Raw genomic sequence first — 24,204 nt, 5'->3', positions numbered from 1 at the left:
GTCCTCCAGAAGTAGTTGGTTTTTTGGGTTTTTTCCTCCCAGCCTGTGTGAGTCTTTTGCTTTATTTGGGTCTTGTTTTCTTATCTGTTCAGCTACCCGAAGTTTTGATTGAAGCATTTAATCCATTTATATTTAAGGTTATTATTGATAGGTACTTATCTATTGCCATTTTATTTCTTTATGCCTATGTTTCTCATTCTCTTTATTTCAACTTCTTATTACAGCGGTCCCTTTAACATTTCTTGCAATGCTGGTTTGGTGGTGATAAATTCCTTTAGCTTTTTTTTTTTTTGTATGGAAAGCTCTTTATTTCACCACCTACTTTGAATGATAGCTTTGCTGGATAGATCCTTGTTTTGCATTACCTTGAATACTTCCTGCCATTCCCTTCTGGCCTGTAGAGTTTCTGGCGAGAAATCAGTTGACAGCCTTATGGGAGCTCCTTTGTAGGTAACAGATTGTTTTTCTCTTGCTGCCTTTAAGATTCTCTCTTTGTCTTGAATTTTTGGTATTTTAATTCTGATGTGTCTGGACGTGGGCTTCTTTGAGTTCTTGCTTGGGACTCTCTGTGCCTCTTGAACTTGTGTGACTTTTTCCTTGGCCAGGTTAGGGGAGTTTTCTGCCATTATTTCTTCAAACAAGTTCTCTAAACCTTGCTTACTTTCGACCTCTTCTAGCACTCTTGTGATGCAAATATTGTTACGTTTCATGTTGTCCCACAGCTCTCTTAAACTGTCCTCCTGTTTTTTGTTTTTTCTTTTTGGTTCCCTGATTGAGTGATTTTTTTCCTACCCTGTCTTCTAATTCATTGATCCAATCCTCGGCTTCCCCTAATCTGCTGCTAATTCATTCCAATGTGGTTTTTTAAATTTCTACTATGTCATTCTTAATTTCCTTCATAGTTTCTATATCTTTTATCATGCTGTTGAGCATCTTTATGATCAGTATTCTGAATTCTATATCTGATAGTTTGCTTATCTCCATTTCATTTAGCTCTTCTTCTGGAGAATTCTTTTGTTCCTTCATTTGAGGCTTGTTTCTCTGTCTCCCCATTTTGGCTGCCTGTTTGGATTTGTTTCTACGTATTAGGTAGATCTGCTAGGACTCCCAGTCTTTTGGATGGTCTCTGGTGCAGGCCAATGTCAGACATTATTTGTGACTGGCCTTGAGTATACCCTGTTTGAAGTTTTCCACACTCCACAGCTTCTGGTTTCCTCTGCTGGGTCTGGGTGTGTTTGGACAGGACCAAGATGTACACCAAGGTCTGCTTTTCCAAGCCCTGGGTCCAGAAGCATATCAGGCAAAGACTCAAAGCACCCAGAGGCTGTTATTCAGTCTCTTAATGAGCCTCAGGCTGTAGAAGTTCCACAGGGTGCTGCAATTGCCTTCCCCCCCCACCCAGGTAAAAGCTGCTCAGAAGGTAAATATCGGCCTGAGAAAAATGTCTTCCGTTGTATGGGGGAATGACTCAGCACCAGGGTCCAGATGGATGCCCTCTGTGATCTATTCCCCCAGCCAGACCCCCTGGATTCTCCTCACACTGCTCTAGTCTACTCTGCCTCCACCAGAGCCCAAGGTGAGTGTCTGCACATGAAACTTTGTGTGCTGGCCCTTTAAGAGGGTGCCTGCATTTCCAGCCGTGTCTACCTGGCAGACAGAAACCCTGCTGCTTTTCACAGCCAGATGTTATGTGGGTACCTTTTTCAGTTCTGGTGCTCTGGGCTGGGGAATCCAGTTTGGGGTATAGACCCCAGAGTTTTCAGTGGGAACCCCCAGCAGCTGAGCTATCCCTCTGGACCTTCAGCTGCTGCCTGTGGGAGCCCAGCCAGCCTTCTCTCACCTCTGCACTTCCTACCAGTCTCTGTGGGGTCTCCACTTTTCATCCTTGGTTATGAGGGTGCTCCCCAGCTAGTCTTCAGTTGCAGTTGATTATTCAGGGTGGTTTTTCTGTATTTTAGTTGTAAATCCAGTTTGGTCCTGAGAGAGTGTCAGTGTAGCGTCCAGTCAATCTGCCGCCACCTTGGACCTCCTCAGTCTGCATTTTATAGCTCTCCTATTCATGGGGATTCTACATATATATACAAATACATTCATTTTGCCCTTATTTCAAAATTTCAAATACAAAGCAATGGTTAATTGAATGTAATTTTACTTTTCTTATATCTAAACATTCATTATAAGGAGGTACAAATGTTAGTACTTCATTTATGTCTTACAATGAAGTTATAACCAAGCATTTATGTATTGAAATACAGTGCATGTAATTTTTTATATCTTTTATTTCTCCTTTGTATCACATTTATGACATATCTTTCTTTTAAAATTCCGTGTATGTAAGTAATATTTTCTAGGAATTTGACAGGATAATAAAGGGGTATTACAGAATATTTGTAATAAAATGGGGCACTGGACTAAAAGGATTGAAAATCACTGATTGCTTTCTGCTTTTCTACATTCTCCATATGGAAACAGCAAAAAAGTTTAAGTACATCTGTAAGAGCTTTGAATAACATTCATCTCAATATTGACTCTTCATCTTAATTCAGCATCCCTCCTCTTTCCTCCATAAGAGAGAAAAACATAAATACTCTAGTAATAAGTATGCTTACCAAGCTGGAAAGCTGGATTTTGAAAAAACTCATGAAGAACATTCTGAATCTATAAATCAAAGAGATCATATATTACTTCTCAATTACCATATATTTAGTATTTTAGACTAAAGCTATCTATAATTTTTCCATTTAATCCTCTTAACCCAGGGACAGGAATACTAATAATTAACATTTAGTTTATAGATATGTAAAATATGTTCACATATATGTCCTCAATGATTCCCAACCTTTTTATGTAAAAACTAAGATGCTGAGAGTGATCTGATTTTGCTCCCTCCAGGGACATTTCTATCAACACTTAGACACGGGGCATGATGGAGCTAACTCACCTTTGTCAACCAATTTGTCAACCCAAAGAATCCTCTATAATTTCTCATTCTTCAGTTACAAAATATATATATATATATATAACATTTCAGAGTTCTTCTTGGTTCGTTTATTAAAAATAGACTTTATTCTTTAGAGCAGTTTTAGATTCATAGCAAAGTTGACCAAAAAGTATAGAGAAGTCCCATGTGCTCTCTGCCTACTACCACATTCACAGCTTCCCCCACTATCAACATCCCCCACCACAGTGTTCCATTTGTTACAATCAATAAACCTTCATTGAAACATCATAACCCAAAGTTTATAGTTTACATTTGGAATCATCCTTGATGTACATTCTATGGGTTTTGACAAATGTGTAATGACATGTATCCATCATAATGGCGTCATAAGGAGTTGTTTTACCACTCTAAAAACCCTATGTGCTCTGCCTACTTATCCCTTCTTCCCCTCTCACTCCTGGAAACCACTGATCTTTTACTCCCTCCACAGTTTCAACTTTTCTAGAATATCACTGAGTTGGAATCATACAGTATTGTAGCCTTTTCAGATAGACTCTTTTCAGTTAGTAAAGTGCACTTAAGATTCCTCTATGTCTTTTCATGGTGTGATAGCTCATTTCTTTCTAGCACTGAATAATATTCCATTGTCTGGATGCACCACAGCTTATTTATCCTTTCACCTACTGAAAGGCATCTTGGTTGCTCCCAAATTTTGGCAATTATTAATAAATCTGCTGTAAACATCTGCATGCATGTTTTTGTGTGGACGTAAGTTTTTGACTCCTTTGGGTATATACTAAGGATCATGATGGCTGGGTGGTTAAGAGTGTGTTTAGTTTTATAAGAAACTGCCAAACTGTTTTCCAAAGTGGCTGTACCATTTTGCATTCCCACCAACAATGAATGAAAGTTCCTATAGCTGCACATCTCTGTCAGCATTTAGTGTTCTAGATATTTTGGAATTTGGGCATTCTGACAGGTGAGTAGTCGTATCTCATTGTTGTTTTAATTTGCATTTCCCTGATAACATATGTGCAGCATCTTTTAATATGCTCATTTGCCATCTGGATATCTTTGGGGAATTGTTGGCTTAGGTCTTTTATTCATTTTTTAACAGGTGGTTTGTTTTCTTATTGTTGAGTTTTAAGAGTTCTTTGTATATTTTGGATAATTGTCCTTTATCAGATATATCTTTTGCAAATATTTTCTCCCAGTCTACGGCTTATCTTCCTTGGTCTATTTTAATTTAATTAATTTATTATTATTTTTAAATCCTCACCAGCGGATATTTTTTTCCATTGCTTTTCAGAGAGAGTGGAAGGGAGAGAGGGAGAGAAACATTGATATGAGACAGACACATTGGTTGTCTCCCGCATGCACCCCCCCAGGGTCAGGGATTGAGCCTGCAACTGAGGTTGAGCCTTTGACTGGAATTGAACCTGAGACCCTTCAGTCCAAGGGCCAATGCTCTAAACACTGAGCCAAACTGGCTAGGGCTATTTTTAATAATTCTCTTTGGTTGGGGGGATTGTTGAGGGGCTGCATAAAAAAGGTGAAGGGATTAATAATAATAATAATAATAATAATAATAAACCCATAGACACAGACAACATTATGGTGATTACCAGAGGGAAAGGGGGTAAAAGAGGTAAAGGGTAAAGGGAGAATAAATGGTGATGGAAGGAGATTTGACTTCCAGTGGTGAACACACAATACAATAAATAGATGATGTATTATAGAATTGTACACATGAAACCTATATAATTTTATTAACCAATGTCACCCCAATAAATTCAATAAAAAATAATTCACTTTGAACCAAAAATGTGCTTGTAATTTTATCTAGCCAGTAAGTATTCTCACATCTATATATACCAAAGAGAAAATATTTAACTCTTAGAGTACATATGTCTTCTGGAGCTAAGATAGTCTCTTAGCCCACATAAGTAATTAGTCACACACATACAAAAATCAAACAAACAAATGAAAACTATGTCTGTCTGTAATGAAGATTTTAGGAACTTCAGCCAGAGTCAATATATTTTAGGACTCTAGCTAAAATTTTAAAAATACTCAAGAGAAAATAAAAGAAATCTACTCTCATGGACTAGATGTGTCAAGAACTGACTTACGTCAGCAGGACTGAAACTTTGGAAGGAGGTTTTTAGTACTCCACTCAGTATTCTAGCAATCACCTTCATATTTGCCAGTCTACCTACCCTTCACAGATACCCTTTTTCTTACCACCATCATAGGAATAGTTCGTTTGGGGTCTAGAATCCATTCACTGAACTGCTCCTTCAGAATCTGTTTCCGTGTGTTGGCCACCTTGATTTTGACCTCATTTATGTGTTCTCTTTGTGCTTGTTTCTCTTTAATCTGCTCCTTCATCTTGGATACTCTGAAGGATGTAGAAATCGAAGACACGTTGAGTCAAGACCGTTGGATTTGATTCAGGTTGTTCAAATGGCAGAACACAAGAGTTCAGAGTCTCATCTAAACTGTATATCTATCTTTTCTCCATGAAACTGTGCTTGATTCAAGCCTGCAGCACATTAATCATAGGCTGTCTTCTACCATTATTTGACTTCTTATAGAGGTAGGCCTTATTTTACCCAACTAAATACCATATTTAAGAAGTACTAAGAATAGCCCTAGAAACTGCCACATACACACTAAAAGCAAGGTTGAATGTACTAAGGCCTTAAGGTGGCGGGGTCTCTCTCTTCCCTGGATGCAGAAATCATGTGGAAGGACTCTGATTCAAGGTCTAGGATGGGAGCCTGAAAGATGCATTTATAACAAGCACCTCAAGTAATTCTGATGCCTTTGACCAAACTTTTGATTTCTGTCTAGGAATGTATGTTGCCTGTTTCCTTTATCCTGCCAGAGTTAAATACTTTGACAGCTCCTGAGCATAATAGTTACCCTTGTACTCAGACAGAGCTGTATCACCCAGGCAGAAAGTGGGGGATGCATTGTGATTTTAATTGTTCTTATGTTCATAATCCCTATTAGGACTTCAAAACCCCCAAACTGGTTTTGACTGAAACACCAAAATGGCTCAGAATAATAAAAAATAGCTGCTGGTTTCAAATACAATTTTCCAATAATGTTTGGGGCAGGTCTTCATCTTTCAAAGAAGAAAGACTAAGGTAATCTGACAGATTTTAAAATGCAAAAGAATTTTCAGTAAGAACTGATAAATTTGAACTCTCCCAATAATCTAAAAAAAACAACAATGCGTAAAATCTAACTAATTACTTTATGCCCGTATAAGGCCTTCAAAATTCTCTAGGAAAATAAGTTTTCAAGAATAAACTTTGGCCCGGCTGGGCATGGCTCAGCGGTTGAGCGTCAACCTAGGATCCAGGTGATCGGGGTTCAATTCCTGGTCAGGGCACATGCCCGGGTTGCGGGCTGATCCCCAGCAGGGGGCGTGCAGGAGGCAGCTGATCAATGACTCTCTCATCATTGATGTTTCTGTCTCTCTCTCTTCCCCTCCTTTCCTCTCTGAGATCAATAAAGATCTATTAAAAAAAAAAAAAGTTTTATGCATTAAAAAAAAAAAAAAATTAACTTTGAAATTTAAAACCCAAAACAAGCAAGTGGTTTAAAAGTGTAGAAGTTTCTGTTCCTGAACTGCCAGAAGATTCATTAGCATTTTAAAGGAAGTGCTAAGTTCCTGTGATAAAACTGCTAAGCAGCCAAACTTCTACCACATATCTCAGAGCCCCCAGTCCCTTCCTCTGCTGGCTCTCCTGCTCTTCCCTTCTTCTTTCTCCCTCTGCTACTTTATCTAGTTCCCTCTCTGCTTCTCTCTTCCCTCTCTTCCCCTCTCTATAAAGCATTCTCCTAAACTTCTGTCTTCTTTCCTGCATGGCTCTCTATTCTGTCTGTCTTCTAGCTTTTTCTCACTATTCACTTACTAAGTCAGTCATCTATTCACTCATTACATAAACATTTATTGAGCTCCTGCTATGGATTCTGCTATCATAAAGCTTAGGGTCCAATGAAGAACAGTTCAGTAAACAATGATGTGTAATTAGTACTGGGTGTCTCCAGATTCTTATGTGTATTGATCACTGCAACACAAAAATGGGTTAACAAAATTGCGTTCCTGTCATATTTCCATCTGCCTGAAATACTTTTATCCCCCTCTTTGCTTTACTAGATCCTCCGCATCTCTTAGGTCTCAGCTCAGATATCATTTCCTCCCACTTATTAATGACCACATTTGGAAACAAAACCTAGTTTTTGTACTTCAGGGCCACTGTATGTGAGACTCAAAATATAATCTCTAAATGATTTTAAATTGATTATGTAACTCATTCAAGGAATGAATAAAATTTCTTTTCTGTGGCCTGTATTATCTTATGATGATATCCACATCAATTAATAGAAGTCTATAGCATCCAGAACTCTTAATTTTGGGCAGTGTAGAGTAGACATAATCTATAAGCAGTATAAATATAAATCCACATTTAAGGATACTGGAAGGGAAGAAAAACTACAGTGTGGTAAAATGCAAAAATGGTCACAAATTCTCATTCCTGTATGCATGTCTGTCCCGATGCAATGTAACTTTGTAGCTCCTCCCACCAAGAAGTGGAGTCTATTTCTGTACCCTTGTGTCTGGCTGTGGCCATGTGACTTGCTTTTTTTGGCCAATGGACCATTACCAAACATGATGCAAGAAGAAAGTTGAAAAATGCTATCAATTATATCACAATAAAGCTGAAAAAGAAAAAGAAGTGCTTGAACTTTGGGCTCGCTCTCTTTTATTAAACTTAGGAGCCCTTCCACCACCACCGTGGAAATGAGCCTCAACTAGTCTGCTGGATGGTGATCCAGTTACTTCCATTGCTTTTGCAAACAGCCAGTGATTAAGGCTATTAATTGACATTTTACTGAAATGCGTGAGTAAGTCCAACTGATACCATGGGTAGCGGAAAAGACCCACGAGCCCAGCACAAAGTTACCAACCCACGAAGTGATGAGCCAATAAATGATTATTGCCACTAGATTTTGAGGTATTTTGTTATACAGAAAAAGCTAAGTTATATAAGTTCCCCCATTTTAACAAGTGTTTTGATATCTCTTAAGGAAAAACACAGTATAAATCTGAGTAAAGATTAGAAGTAAAAATATTTCAATACCCTAGTTATAACAATCCAAATTCCATCCATCTGTTCAAGCTGTACAAGGAAAATCTTCCATTTACAGAGGCATTTGCCTAAATTGTATCAAAACTGAGTGTTGTGTTTCATCAAAACTGGTTCTAATCAACTTAAGCATATAAGTGATCGTGAACTTTGAGTGACCCCAGTATAGCAGACCATTCCTGGATCTAACTAACCATTCTTTCTTGACTGCTGAACAATGGAACTTGTTTTAATCAATCATGCACATACCTGTGGACTCACTCTGTCCTTCACACTCTGATAGTGACCAGCTGTGATAAGTATAACCATTGTGATGCTCTCTTCCTAATATTTAAAAACCCCAGAATTTTCCTCTTCTGCAAACTATTCAGTGAAATCTTCACTGGTCTATATTTGCTTGCCTGGCAAGTAAATACACTCATTTATTTTAAGCTCTGGTGGTCTTAGTTTCACAAAGTTAAGCTAAACTTCTTGGCATTCCTAAGCACATCCATATTATTCCTGTGATGAGAATTCCCATAAAAATCCACATATGGCATGTGTCCACTTAATCCTTATTTTCCTTATCCTAATCCTTATTTTCTTTTTGTTTATTCAACATAGATCTCATTATGAAACGAAATTTCTAACATAAGGTATAATGACTTAAGAAAAATCTAAGTTACTGGTTAATCAATCAATTATATTCAAACAGATAAATAATTAGGCCTATTTGGAATTTTATAAAATGATGAAGAACATTTATCATAGCGTCCCCATTAAATACTGATGATTAATTCCAGAGACTTCAACATTAGTCAATTACCCCAAATTAAGACATATCTCGTAATAATCTTATGTATGTAAAAAAATAACACACAAAAAAACTTAACATCGTGAGGGCAAATGCTAGAATAGAATAGGCAAGTTAATTGCAAATGACATAGTCTTTGAACCAAGCTGAACTCTAAAGGATTGGTCAGATAGGTAAAGATGAAGAAGTGTGATAACAGGCAGAGGAAAAGCCATATATAAAGACCCTGAGATGGAAAGAAGCATAGTATGTCTGAAGAATTGCAAGAAATCCTGCATGCTTGGAGTATAGAGTGTAAGAAGGCAGGGGGCAGGAGCCACGGCTAGAAAGGAAGTCAGGGACCAGGTCATACAGGGAAGGTCTTAGGGAGTAGTGAAAGATTTGGGTGTTTATCCCAAGAGTGAAGGTTTGAAAGTTTTCACATTGGAGAAAAACATAAGATTAACCTTTTTAAAAAATCACTTCAGATACAGGTAAAGAATAGATTGGAAGAAGGCAAGAATGGATGCAATCATACCAATTAGGAGACTGTTACAATAGCTTAGACTAGGATGGCCACAGTGGGGAAGGTCAGAAATGAACAGATCTGAGAGGAAGTAAAATCAACAGGACTTAATGATTAACTGGAAGTGAGCAGTAAGGAAGCAGAAGGAGTCAAGGTTGATCTCTGGGCTTTGGGCTTGAGAATCTGGATGGATAACCAAATAAGAAAATGACTTGTTGAAATTGAGGTTCCTGTGAAACATCCAAGTGCAGATTTTGAATAGATAATGGTATATACCCGTTTGGAGCCACAAAAAAAGAAAGAGAGAGAGAAGAAAGAAAAAAAGAAAGAAAGAAAAAAAGAAAAGAGAAAGAAAAAGGGTGTTGGCTAGAGCTGTAAATCTAAGTCATGAATGTGCAGATGGTAACTGAAGTCATGTGTTCATGTGTTGGAATGAGGGATGGATTATGGAATGATAGGAGAACAAGACCTAGCATCATGTCTTAATAAACCTTAATCTTTGAAGATCAGGTAGCAGAGAATAATCCAGGTTTTACACTGAGAAGGACCAAACAGAGGAAGAAAGAAAACTGGTAATGAATGATGTCATGGAAGGGAGGAAAAATTTCAAGGAGAAAATGTTCAGCATCATTGAATACTGCTAAGAGGTCATGTAAGATGAGGATTGCCAACTTTCCACTGGGCCTAGAATCATGTATATAGAAAACTGTTTTGATAAATTTAGCTATATTTTAGTTATATTCTTCAACTACATGGTACAAGTTCCTCAAGACAAAAACCAAATTTTGTATTTTCCCCCTATATAGGTATAGCTCAACACCGAGCACTCAGTAATTATGCAATAAATACTAATTGAGTGAAGACTCCTTAATAAATGTAAGTTATTCACTCATTCATCTAACAAATACTTATTGAGCCCAAACTCATGCCAAGCACTGTGCTCATTATTTGGAAATATAAACATGATAGAAAATAATTCCTGTCTTTGAAGAGATAATGAGGAGGTATATCAATTACATTATAGTGTGCTGAAGTCTGATATGAGCCTATTGGTGCTTCAGGAGTATGTCGTGAGAGTACCTAACCCAAACCAGATGTGGCAGAAGGTATCCCAGAAGAAGTGATACTTGAACTGATTTTTGAAGGAGAAAGAAAAATTAGCAATCTAGAGAAAAGAAGGAAGGATGCTCTAGACAGAGAAGCTGGCACTCTAGATTCAAGAAAAAGACATTTGGCTGGTTGCTTTGATTAGCTGATATACATAAATTGATGTGCATAAAGAATGCAGTCTAGTCCGGCTGGGCTTGGCTCAGCGGTTGAGCGTCAACCTAGGATCCAGGCGATCGGGGTTCGATTCCCGGTCAGGGCACATGCCCGGGTTGCGGGCTCGATCAATGACTCTCTCATCATTGATGTTTCTATCTCTCTCTCTCCCTCTCCTGTCCTCTCTCTGAAATCAATAAAGATATATTAAAAAAAAAAAAAAAAGAATGTAGTCTATATGGCCCTGGTGGACTAAGTCAAGGCATGGTGGTCTGACCGTATTGTCACTACATTGGGTACCTCTGATCTAGTGCCTCCAAATTTTGAAGCTGGCCTTGATGGTGAGGATTTCCTATTTCCAAATGAGGTGGTTGAGTTTCAACTCAATATTGGAAGGAGTAAGAATATTCCCACCCTGGAGGACTGGGAAGCATCTGTTTTGATGGTGTAGGACTGAGCTAGAACAGAGGATATATAACCCAAGGCAGTTGCACATAAGGTCTTCAGCCATTAAAAAATCAAGGTAGTTGCATGTAAGGTCTTCAGCCTGTTCTCTGAACAGAAAAAAATCCTATCTTCTTTTGAGTGTATCAGTTACTGGCTAGTTTAAAATGAATCAGTAGAAGTGTTGGCAAATACTAGGAATTTCTGAACATCCTAGATAGTCTTAGATATCTCTACTCTAGTACTAATATACCTTGTCAGGCATTATCCCAGATATCCAGCCCTAGCTGGGGAGAACTCGACTCAGGAATTCTACCTCAGTCTTTTTAACATATTGGTAATGTTCTATGCCACTGAAGCTGGACTAAAGATTCAGTCAATATCAAGTTACAGGTGTGTGTAAGGTATCAGGATAACACCCAGGGAGGCCAGGACTTCTCGGTCCATAAGTACTTGAATTTCTAAGTACTTAATAATGGGATATATACATATACAACAGAGTGTAGTTTATAAATTAATATGAACTAGTCAATGTATATACATTATTATTATGCTTTAGGTGGAACAAAAGTAGAATGTGTTTGGATAAAGTCTTATCACATACATTTGGGTATAATAGTTATTCAAATATTATATTAAAAAAGCATTTCCTTATCTATCCACTCACTTTTGGCATAATCTATTTTACTGGATTGACAAAATATGATATTCAATACAGATTGACAAGATGATTAATATTAATAATAGCACCTCAGGAGAAGCACCTATGGGATTTCCTAGCATAATGTGAACACAAGGGTTTGGCTCAGTAAAGGGGTGGCAGCTGGTGTGAGTATGAGCAGAAAGACATATGTCTAGGAAGTCACTGTCTCCTGGCAACTGAGGAAGCCCCATATCAAGGATGAAACATTCCCTCAGTCTTGCCAAGTCCTAGTGCTGGCATCTTGTAAGGATGAGTTAGACATTTTGGGGTGTGTGTGTCTGTGTATGTGTGTGTTAATACAAAAAGTGAGTACTTTGAAGCAAACCTTCAAACCCTTTGCAGATACCACAGTCAAACAGAAATACAACATATTTGTCACATAATCTGTATAAATTCCTTGAACAGTTTACATGAGTTAATTTGCAGGGAATTATTATAAGTAAATAAAGGCATGTGTCTCTTTCCCTTTTAGTTTTCACTTGGTTTGTGTTTCTTTAATGCTCGAGCATTTATACTGGCTTATTTATCTCCTTTATGTAGCTGTGGTAGAGAAAGTAATTCTATGGAATATTTCTTTGTGATTCTTTCTCTTTTTGGGTTAAGTGTTCCATTATTTTTCCAAAGGCTAATAAAGAGGAGTCACAAGAAAAATGCCCAAAATATATCTCAAAGTTTATCACAGATGCATAGTTATTGTGAAATAAGCAACAGATGTAGGGACCAGAGATCATTACCAAGCCAGAACTGGATATGCGTCACTATAACTACCACACAAGAAAAGATCCAAGATTTTGCCCTGGGTCCCTTAGATCTATTTCCTGGTTCATTTAAACTGTCATTCTAGGATCAGCACTGTGTATAAGGACTGGTAGAGGAGAGAGAGAAAATTTATAGTATAATAGGCCCTGCTTCTCTGGAATAGTGTGACATTCTAAAATTAATAATCGTTCTCTATAATCCTTATTTTTACTATTTAAATTTTTTTGTTTTTGAACATATCGTGCAGTAAAATTGACCTTTTTGGTGCATAGTTGTACAAATTTCAGCACATGTATAAATATGTCCAACCATCAGCATAATCAGGATATTGAAGGTTTGTAGTCCTATTTTAAGAGCAAATTTTTTCATTATCAATTTGCAAGGCAGTAGTGACTTTCACAATATGTATTCTCAAGCACTGGAGGAACCAACAGTCGGGGGGGGAAATGCTAATATATATATATATATATATATATACAGAAAAGCAAAATGAAACAGGCCTAACCTCCTTATTGGTTTTGCACAATTACATGTAAGGATTAAAGTCCACTTTAATTCTATACCTCTCTTCCAGGAACCCTGACAAAATTTTAAAAAAGTAATAAAAGTTTTGCATATGTAAAACTTACAAACAGGAGTGATATTTTATTTTTCAGATAAGTGGATACCACTATAAAAATTCTTTCAAATCAGTAAAAAGTGTCTTTTCTATCTGTTGTCCTTAGACACTGAACAGAGATGAATCCCTTTTTGTTCTGGGATGCAGGCAGATGAAAACTTCAGCTCAGGCTGAGGCAAATGAATGTTTTAACATTATCACCAGGAGATAAGTTCTTAACAAACCAAGTAAAAATTTTGTATTTTTTCTTGAAAATAAATGAGGAAAACTCATTTCCAAATGGACTTCTCCAAAGCTCCCTAATGGGTTGAGAACAACACAAACAAGAATTTAAAAGCAGGACTGTTTTTGCTAAGATGCTGGGTATCCAAGCTTTAAGTCAATAGACATTGTGCTGTTGTAAGGCATCCCTAGGATTTCTGAATATTCTACAAATGCCTGACACTGTCACATGTTGACATAAAGATCTTGGATTTTTACCAGAGAGAGATGAACCCCTAATCCTGACAATCCAGGCCAAAAAAAAAAAAAAAAAAAAGGCATCTTTGATTACTTTAACTCTTTCATGAAATTCCTACAACATATTGCTCCAATAGAAACTAGGGCTCTAATCAGACCTCAAATGACCCTAAATATTCAAACTCCCAGTTCAAGAAACATCAGTGAACTAAACTAATTCTCTTGTGTCATGCTGTTGGTTGGCAAGGGAACCTAGACCAGAGTCCTACTATGCCCATTACTATCCTTACTATAGATGTTGAAAAAATGCCTAGAGTTTTACATACTGACTGAGATTTACACATCCCTAACAGGAGAAAGGATTTGTCAATATATTGATTTACATCCTTGACACCAGTTCCCAAATTTCAAGGTTTTGGGGTTTTTTTTATGGAAATAGAGCTAAATACAAATCTAGTCTATTGCTCTGCAAGAACAGATGGTGATCACAAATGTTCTTTACACTGTTTATTACATTTAATGAACTGCTCCCTGCTGCTGTTGGAAATTTTCACTAGTACTAAAACTCCTTTAATTTGGTTTGGCTAAATGATTGGTCTTGAAAATTTAGTGTGCATAATAACCTCCTGTGGAGCTTGTTTTAAATGCATTCCTAGCATTTCTGATTCAGAAGATCTGAGGAAGAAGCTAGAAATCTGTACTTTTAACCAAGCACCCAGCTAATTCTGATATCATTGGAAGGCAACCATACTCTGAGAAAGATTGTTTCAACTGAAAATAAAAATTCCATGTCTACACATAAAGTAAAACAAGAGTTCTGTAAATATTTCCTACTTTATTCCAGAGGAACATATGTACCTAACTCCAAAAGAATTATCATTCTAAAGCTTCTAATTTGTTGCTTACCCTACAGGAAGGACACTAAAACAAGTCACAAAGAATTTTAGGTTCCTTTAGAAATTTTAGTATAAGTATCCATGTCAGAAGACATTCAAAGGAAAACATGGAGATTCAGGAAGAGATTACAAGTGTCTTATTTGTTTTTTAGATCTGAAAGAGACCTAACAGATATTATCTAGACCAAGAGTCAGCAAACTATAACCTGGGTGCTAAATCTGGCCTGCTGCCAGGTTTTGGACAATTCAAAAACTAAGACTGTTACATTTAAAAAAAATAAAAATAAGAATAATATATTGTGGTACGTAGAAATTCAAGGAACTAAAATTTTAGTATCTATAATAGAGGATTTCGTTTTTCGTTTTTTGTTAATCCTCACAGGAGGATATTTTTTCCATTGATTTTTAGAGAGAGTGGAAGGGAGGGAGAGGAGAGAGGAAGAGAGAGACAAACATCAATGTGAGAGAGATACATCAATCATTGCCTCCTGCACACCCCCTACCATGGTCTGGGATTGACCTGCAACCCACATACGTGCCCTTGACTGGGAATCAAACCCTTGACCCTTGGATTGCAGGCCGACGCTCTACCACTGAGACACACTGGCCAGGGCCATAAATAAAGCTTTATTGGAACACAGCCATGTTTATTCATTTACATATTGTCTATGTAAGTATAATAACAATGGAATCGAGTAGTTGACTCAATTTTCCAGGCAAAAGCTTTTAATTTTTATGTAATCAAATTTATCAATATTTTCATGATTTAGAATCATGGTTCAAAAGGCTTTTCTCTGGTTATAAAGAAACTTAACCCCTGGTTTCTCCTAGTTTTTGAAGGGTTTTATTTTTTTATATACACATACTTACTAGGATATATTCTAAGTCCAAAAAGGCTGAAAATAAATCTAAAATCTCATTTAGTAGTTCTATTATTAGGCTTGTTGGTATTATTATTTTGAAGCTATTTTATGTAAATTGTAAGACAAAGCAAACAAGTAGTTCTGTCAAGTCAATCTTGTTAGGAGCCAAGATTTTCAGTGTAAGGAAAAAAAAAAGATACAAATATAAAATCAAGAAATTAGGTAAAAACCCTGAAACATTGTATTTGACATGAAATTATTGATATGAACTCATTAGTTTTAAAATTATATTTGTTAGTCATGAAAGAGCCTAGAAACAATGACAGTACAATATCTATGAGTATTTCTAGCTCTCAGATGAATGATCTCCACCAAAAGGAACTAAGAATCCTTTAAAAAATGCATGAAGCTTTCAAAGACTAAGTACATCAGAAGAACACAGGCGCCAAAGTTGGCTCAAGTTGAGCATCAGAAAGAAAAAATGATTATAATATATTAAAATACATGGACTATATATTAAAATCCATGTGTTCATAATGATACTTAAAAAAAACCTTCCCCAAAATGGGAAAAATGTTTCATTTGTTGCCACTGGAGGTGACTATTGATGAAAGAAAGAAGAAGAAAGAAAGAAAGAAAAGAAGAAAGAAAGAAAGAAACTATATTCTGAAAATCTGTAATTAAAAGGAAAGAATTAAACATTTATTCTGTCTTACCAGTAGAAAGTATGTTCCAACGTAACCAAATATATAGGAACTAAGTGGGATTTATTTCAGGAATTACAAGATAGCTCAAAATTAGTAAATCTACTAATAAAATTATTAATGAATCCAGGGTGAAATCATCTACATAGGTGTTGAAAAAGCATTTGACAAAATCAACAATCGTTTTTGATTTTTAAAAATCACTCTATAAGATAGAAATTAGGTGCATTTTTTTCTAATGTGATAAAATATATCTTTTTCAGATCAAATGGAGTCAAGTTATGGTAGTAATATATATATAACTGTTTATGGATAAACAGTAATTAATACAAGAATCATTTCTACTTAAAGTAATAAACAAGACAAGGATGCTCATATCACCACTCTCATATTGGAGGTAATAGCCAATGCAATTAGGTAAGAGAAAAATGATAGAAATACAAAAATTGAAAAGGAAGAAGGAAAACTCCTATTTTCCAGACAGTATGGTTGCCTCCCTAGAAAAGTCGAGAAATCAACTAAAAATTTACTATAAACAATAACTCAATAAGGTAGCAAAGTACAAAAGAGACAGAAATAGCTTTTGTGTATTCAAAGTATATCTAGCTGGAAAATGTAATGGAAGAAGAAAGTCTTACAATGGCAACGAAAAATGATAAAATAACTAGTATGAAATCTAATAAAAGATGCAAACCTATACGAAAAAAACTTTAAGACAACACTGATGGATATAAAATATGTTAAGCAAATGGAAAGACATATTCTCAGATAGAAACACTTGTCGTTATTAGAGATGTTGATTTTCTCCAAGTTAATGAATAAATTTAATCAGATTTCAATAAAAACTCCTATAAGATGGGGGTTTTTTGGGTGTTCTCCCCCCTTTAAGTAGATGAATCAATCTAAAGTTCATATTAAAAAGTAAACACACACACAAAAGGAAACATATAAGAATAGACAGGAGTGATCAGAAAAAAAGAACAAATAATGGGGGCCAGCCCAGTCAGATTTATTGAAATATATTCAAAAGTCTCCATAACTAAAGCAGGGTGATGGTGCATAAAAAGGGAGCTAGACCAATGGAATAGGACAGAAAAATCCAAAAATACACTTCAAAATATATAGGAATTTAGTAACAAAAGTTCATTACAAAACAGTGGGGCAAAGATAGACTATTCAATGATTATTATTGGGATTACTATGTAGCCATTTGGAAAATGATGAAGTTGGATCCGTATCTTACATCTTACCCTACAATAAGTTCCAAATAGGTCAATATTTAAAGTGAAGATTAAAATATAATTTCAGAAGAAAAGATAAGAGAATTCTTTTAATATCTTGAAATGTAACAATGATTCAAAATCTGGAAGCCATAAAATTAAAAGTAAATAAATTCAACCATGTAGAAATAAAAAAAAAATCATCTTCATGATGAAAGATAAATGGCAGGTGGAAAACAGAGGGAAATGTAACTTATTCACATGCTTTTGTATAAAAGAAAGAAAATCAAGTATTCATATTTGCATTTGCTTATGTATGGATACAGAAACTTTGGAAAAATCCATTGAAAACTAAGAACAGAAGTTAGTTATGGCAGAGATAGAGTACTGGGTACATGGAGGGTAAGAATAGGAAACTTTTCACTGTATAACTATATATTTCGGCATTTGATCCAGTGAATACGTTGCTTATCTGGAAAGCTAAATTTTGAAAAAGTCCCTACTCTCAATTCATGTGTTTACTTTCCAGAGCAGAGAGACAGGCACTTGGGATCCTAGGGAGATAACTAAATCTGTGAATACAAGAAACTTATTAAATATACTTCATTAGTCTTCATTAGTGCATCATAGATAGTGAAGCACATAGTAGTAGCTTAATAAATATTTTTAAATACCTATGAAATTATTTCCTTTAAGTCTTTTTTTTTTTCTTCCCCAAATTATATGAGGAAGTTTATTTAGAAGGTTATAGAGGCAGAAGTGAGCTGTAGAAGAAATGGGCTCAGGAAACAAGTTACAGCAAAAGAAGGGCCCTTGGAGTTTAGGGAGGGGAGAGAGGGAGAGAGAGCAGCTCGGGGGAAATAAAGGGGTGGAAAAAGGCTCAGGGGTGCTCCATAGAGAGCTGCCTTATTTTTAAGTCCTTTTAAGTTTGCACGAGTATATTATTGTTCTATGTGCTTTTCCATTTAAGGAGCTATATCATCAACTGAAAACATAACAGATTGTACCTGTTGGAGATAGTGTTGGTGACGTGTATCTTCAGATCTTCTGTGACATCTCTCATCGCCCTCTGATAACCAGAAATTCTTTTGACTTTGATATAAGAAGGATTGTTTCTCATTAAGTATTCCCCCAAATAATTAATTGGATCAAACTTAGTTGGAATATCAGCTTCTGACAAAAGCTTCTTTTTTTCCACTTGCATTAACATATTTTCCACTCCAACAACTAAGGTGGGTAGAAGTTTGTCAAGCAAATATGCACGAGTGTTCAGTGTCATGCTTTCAATATTAAACCACTCTTTGGCAAAAGTATCCTTAGGGAGTCTTTTCTCAGCCTTTTTTTCTAGTTCTTTCTTCAGATTATCCTTATCTATTATTTTCTGCTGCATTGCTTGAGCTCTTGCCTCCACTCTTTCGAAAAGATTTTTCTTCCATGGTTGTTCTAGCTTTGAATCCACTACAGTTTGATCTAAATTGAAAATCACGTTTGCAGGTTCTCTAATCACAACATTTTTTGAGATTGTAATGTTAGATTCCTTTACTGAACCAGTTGAGATCCTTGGCTTCCCCTCTAGGTTTAATTCTGAGGGGAAAAATGTGAAATATAGGAAATATTAGAAGTAGATTTTAATCTATGCTAGTTTAAAATACTGTTAGGAAAAATAATATATCTTTAAATGGTGTATTCAAATACAGCTGAAAGTAACAGAAAATCAGACAATGACTTTAACCATGAGGACATTTATTGTTGACTTAATCAGAAGTCATTTAGCAGCTCAGTGTTTTTCATTAAGTACCTCACCTGTTTTATTATTCTTTATTCTTTTTTTTTTTTTTTTGCTTGTACCTCAGGATCACAAGATAGCTATTGTAGCTCCAGGCATCACTTCTTTACAGGAAAAAAAGATTGAGATCAATGGGGATTTTTCCTCTTCAGGTTCTGTTTTATTATCCAAGAAGAGAAGATCCCAGATCCCTGCTCCAACACTTTCCTTTATATTTCATTGACCCTAATTATGTTACATGTCTGCCCCCAGACCAATAGCTGGTAAAGGAAAAGGGACTACTATGAACAGTTTTGACTAATCATAATTTATTCCTTCATTCAGGGTTTAGATCAAGTTATCTGATCTTAAGAGATTTCAATCTGCTATAATATTGAGGTTTAATTGGCTGGCAAAAAGGTAGGGAAATGTCTGCTGAGTGGGCAGTGGAGACAGTCTACCACAGGTGTATATTTAAATGCATTTCTTCCCACTCTCATATTTCTAGCCTCTTTCATTTTTAAAATGTAGTATGGAGATATTAGACCAAGATAGTGGACTGAGAACAGCACCTACTTTCCCTCCCTACCCAAATCTCTAGAAATGACAGAGAAGGTTTTGTGCGTGTGTGTTTTAATATAAACATAAGAATGCTGGCAGAAATGAAGGTGGCCTTCAGTGGCCAGAAATGTTGAGGGCCTCTGAGAAATGTAAGGTGGGTGGGAGTAGAATGACTGACGAAAATATAGGACTAAAAATATAAAAGAGAAAAAAATACACTGTGAAGTTGGGAGCAGCTTTGAGGGATCCCAGGTTTAGAGAATGTAGACTTGGGCAGCAGGGCAATGGCTGACCTTTTCGTGTTTCTTCAGCCCCATTTAAGATGTTCATCAGGTACCAGAGGCATTCGCCCCTGCACTGGGACAAAGTGGTTTAGGATAGAGAAGCAGGATAAGGCCTCCACACAGAGAGAAAATAAGTTGCTGACTGGCTTCACTAGCTGCACATTTTACCTCTCACCCACAATCACAGGCAGCAGGCTGCAGAAAACAAAAACTACACTCGCAAAAGAGCAAACAGGGGTTTCCAAATGCAAATGTAAGCACACACACAGGAATCATGACTATTTAAAGAAAACTTGTTCCGTGACTAAATTCAACCAATGCAATAATTAATAGTACCAAGGAAATACCATTAATAGAATAAACATAAGGAGTCTCTAAAAGAATTATAATTAATATCCTCAGAGCAGAGAAACTAGATAAAATAAAAAGAATGTTATAGTTCTGGCCAGGTGCAGGTGGTTTAGTTGGTCGGACCATTGTCCCCCAAATTGGAATAAGAAAATTAGCCAAGAAGGAAATAAAAACTTGGGAGAGAGGTTCATAAATACTACCCACTTTTGGATTCAAGACATTCTTTAGGTTAAACGCTGGCCTTTCAAGTGTTTCTTTATAGACTATTTAATTAGACTTTTCTTTGTTCTGACAGTCTTTCAGATTTCCTTATTTTTAGTGACCTTGACAGTGGTCAGGTTTGTATCACCACCCATCCCTGGATCTAAATGGATGAGGTCAGCCCCATCGAAGCCAAATAGGTTAAGAATGAGAGAAGGGTGGCTCCCCAGGGAAATTTGGGCAGACAAAAATATCTATGACTAGAGCCCAGCTGGGTGGCTCAGTTGATTGGCGCATCACCCTGTACACCAAAAGGACTGTGGGTTTGATTCTGGTTAGGGCACGTACCTGGGTTGCTGGTTTGATCCCTAGTTGGGGTGCTTATGGGAGGCAGCCAATCAATGTTTCTCTCTCACATTAATGTTTCTCTCTCTCTCTCAAATCAATAAATATATCCTGGGGTGAGGATTAAAATATATTTATATATCTATATCTAATCTATATCTTTTTCTTTATCTATATCTATATCTATCATTTATCTACCTATATTGCTGGAGAAGTGGTCAATCGTGTTACATGCTGCAGAAAAATAAAACATGTGTTAAGGAGTACTATCAGGTATTTTTGTAGAATGTCCCTAACTGGGATTGGTCCGAAGGGCATTTTTATTTATTTATTTATTTATTTATTTATTTATTTATTTATTTATTTATTTATTTTAAATATATCTTTATTGATTTCAGAGAGAGGAAAGGAGAGGGAGAGAAAGAGAAACATCAATGCTGAGAGAGTCATTGATCAAGCCCGCAACCCGGGCATGTGCCCTGACCGGGAATCGAACCCCGATCGCCTGGATCCTAGGTCGATGCTCAACCGCTGAGCCACGCCTGGCCGGGCTGAAGGGTATTTTTAAATCATGATTAGATTGGGATTATGGGTTTGGGGGAGGAAAACTACAGAGATAAAATTCTATTCTTATCACATCCTATCAAACATATCTTATATGCTATTAGCATGACTTTTTACTATTGATGTTCATTTTTCTTATCTGGCTGAGATAGTGTTTGTCAGATTTGCCCACTGTAAAGTTACTTATTTCCATACCCTACATAGGAAGAAGTCACTATGCATAGCCCACACTTAGAGAATAGAATTACACTCTACCTTTTTGAGGGCAGAGTATCTACTAAATTATTTGGAATACTTCTGCACAGGACATTTGTGTATTTCCCCCATTTATTTATTTATTCAAGTATTTGTTTATATCAGTATAGATTTATGGATATTTCTTTTATGCTTGGTTATAATCCAATGCTACTTTATGTCGTCGCTCAAACTGTTTCATCTTTGATCATTAGCAGCACTTTCAGTTGGCTGCCTCGTCCCTTTGACATACCACAATCATTGCCGAGTTTTTTCAGCACTTCCTTACCTTTCGGCACTACAAGATGCTCCAGGTTCATCATACATATTTCCTGCCCCAGTCCTTAAATTAGCCATTTCTCCAATGAGTCCTGATTTTTTATAAAAAATCGGAGAATGATATTAGCAATCAAGATCTGAGCACTAAGTATCCAAGCTTTCTTAATTGTTGTGGGGTTTTTTCCATAACATTTATAACATTAAAAAAATCCTCCCAAGAGGATATGTTTTATTGATTTTTAGAGAGAGAGGAAGGGAGAAAGAGGGAGAGACAGAGAAAGAGAAAAACATCAATCAGTTGCCTCCCCTACACGCCCCAACTGGGGAGCGAACCTGCAACCTAGGTATGTGCCCTGATCAGGAATAGAACCCAAAACCTGTTTGGTGTATGGGACCATGGTCCAACCAACTGAGCAAATGAACCACTTTTTTGGGGGTGGGGGTGGGGGTGGGGAAATCATTCTGTTTTGTAACACTGCTCATTAATATACATTGTTTATATTTTGATTTTAAATAAGTGTGCAAGAACAATTCTTTTAAATCTGCAGGTTCTAATGCACTCTCTCAGCTTCTACCCTGTCCAGCATAATCCAGGGCATATATTCCTTCTCCTGCTTTAAGAGTAGCGCTACAGATGTATAGCAAATTAACATCTACCTATCTGCCGTGGCTCATTAGTAAACTCCCTCATGAACTGGGGCATTCTCTATCTTTGTTGCAGCTGGTTAGTGCTCCTCCAGCCTTCTTGGATATTATTGGTTGCTAAGCAATAATCCTAGTGCTTACATTGTCTCCACTGATATGCAGAATAGAAGTAGATGTGTGTTTGGTTACAACTCTCGTCAAACACTTCTCTTTTAGGGCCATAAAACCAAGAAAAGAAAAGGAGGGTCAATAAATCAGGATTCTGAACAAGTTTATATGCAACTGTCTTTTGATCGCGTGACCTCTGAATTCAAGGATCATAAATTACAGCACTGGCCCAAGGACAAATTAATTCAGAAACTCACTTGACTATAGTTTCAAACAGGTACTGAAGTTTTTTAGCAGGCCTGTGCTTGAACATTCCTAAACCTTTTACAGATAAATTGATTCATTGATACATTCACTCAATAAATAATTATTGATGTGTCACTTTGTGCCCAGCACAGAAATTCTTTTTCAGGATTGTCTTCCTAAACTCTTCATAGAATTAAAAGCCTTTCAAATTCCCCCCCAATATGCATACCTTCACCCTTGTATTAATCCACCTTCTAACACACAAAGACCTATTCATTTATGCACTATAGGCATAAATGCTTTCAACTAAATAAGTAGGGGACACAAAAGAATTCCTTATTCATGTTTTGAAAGGTCCAGCCTTATTTCCTGCACTTAGTGCATGGCTCACTGCTGGGCATGGCCTCAGTACAACCCTATTTAAGGATATAAATAGGAATGAATTATAATCCACATTATAATAAGCCTTAGTAGACCCTTTCTTCACAAGAAGGCATGTAACATTAGTGGGACTGGCTCCTGATTAAACTGGTGAAAATTGACCCAGCAGGGCTATTCAACTAGATGTGTGATGTTCTTCTTAAACACGGGCCCTGTCTGAAACTCAGCTGGCTTGATCTTATCAGGATTTCTTAACATTTCTACATAATGTAGAATGACTACTGTGAAAGCAGAGGAAAAGAAACACTACTAAATACTAGTAGAATTAAATTTAATGCTATAGGAAAAGGCATTTTCCTACAAAACTTTGTTAATCTTAGGCTGTGTAATGAGAACAGAGCTGAGCAAATTGAGTTTTTGAAAAAAAAGATTTCTCAAAATGCAAGTTAAGATCATAGCCTAAAATGTAAAATAATCAGGGTAAAGACAAGAGAAATTCATATGGTACATTTAACCACAATATTTTCTATGCAAAGATATATATTTGAGCATATTCAGGGAGCTGCCTGGCAAAATAACATCATTTTGAAAAATATATAACAAGGATAGAGACACTTCTTTTCACTTGTATATTGCATTGCATTTAATATTGCAACAAGGAGCTGCAATGTTTCAGTATATTTCATATTCTGGGATGTGATATATACTAACAAAACATGATATAAACAAACAAAACACACTTCCCTCTACTATACATGGAAAAGTGATAACATAAATTGAAAGTACAAGAACAGGAAAGACCAAAAACTCTTGATTGATATGTTTTCAAGAGAGGCAATAAATTGCATGCGGGAATACATGTGAAGTTTTACAGCTGCAAATCTGGCCATAACTGATTAACGTGAA

At 36.4% G+C, this 24,204-nt stretch overlaps 1 protein-coding gene across 1 annotated transcript in view; it reads right to left on the bottom strand.

Annotated features, from left to right (window-relative positions):
• EFCAB5 (EF-hand calcium binding domain 5) overlaps positions 1 to 24,204 on the bottom strand; it is a gene marked incomplete at its 3' end in the record, with an annotated part of 84,560 nt that overhangs the window by 45,882 nt on the left and 14,474 nt on the right. Inside the window, 5 exon segments of the mRNA XM_081162033.1 lie at positions 2,610 to 2,658; positions 5,186 to 5,342; positions 18,342 to 18,918; positions 20,120 to 20,139; positions 21,929 to 22,010. Of these exon segments, the coding sequence (XP_081018159.1) occupies positions 2,610 to 2,658; positions 5,186 to 5,342; positions 18,342 to 18,918; positions 20,120 to 20,139; positions 21,929 to 22,010 (885 nt within the window).

This window comes from Miniopterus schreibersii (genome assembly GCF_964146895.1).
Source record: "Miniopterus schreibersii genome assembly, chromosome: 16".
Classification (NCBI taxonomy): Eukaryota; Metazoa; Chordata; class Mammalia; order Chiroptera; family Miniopteridae; genus Miniopterus; species Miniopterus schreibersii.
This window is presented reverse-complemented; position numbering and strand designations above follow the sequence as displayed.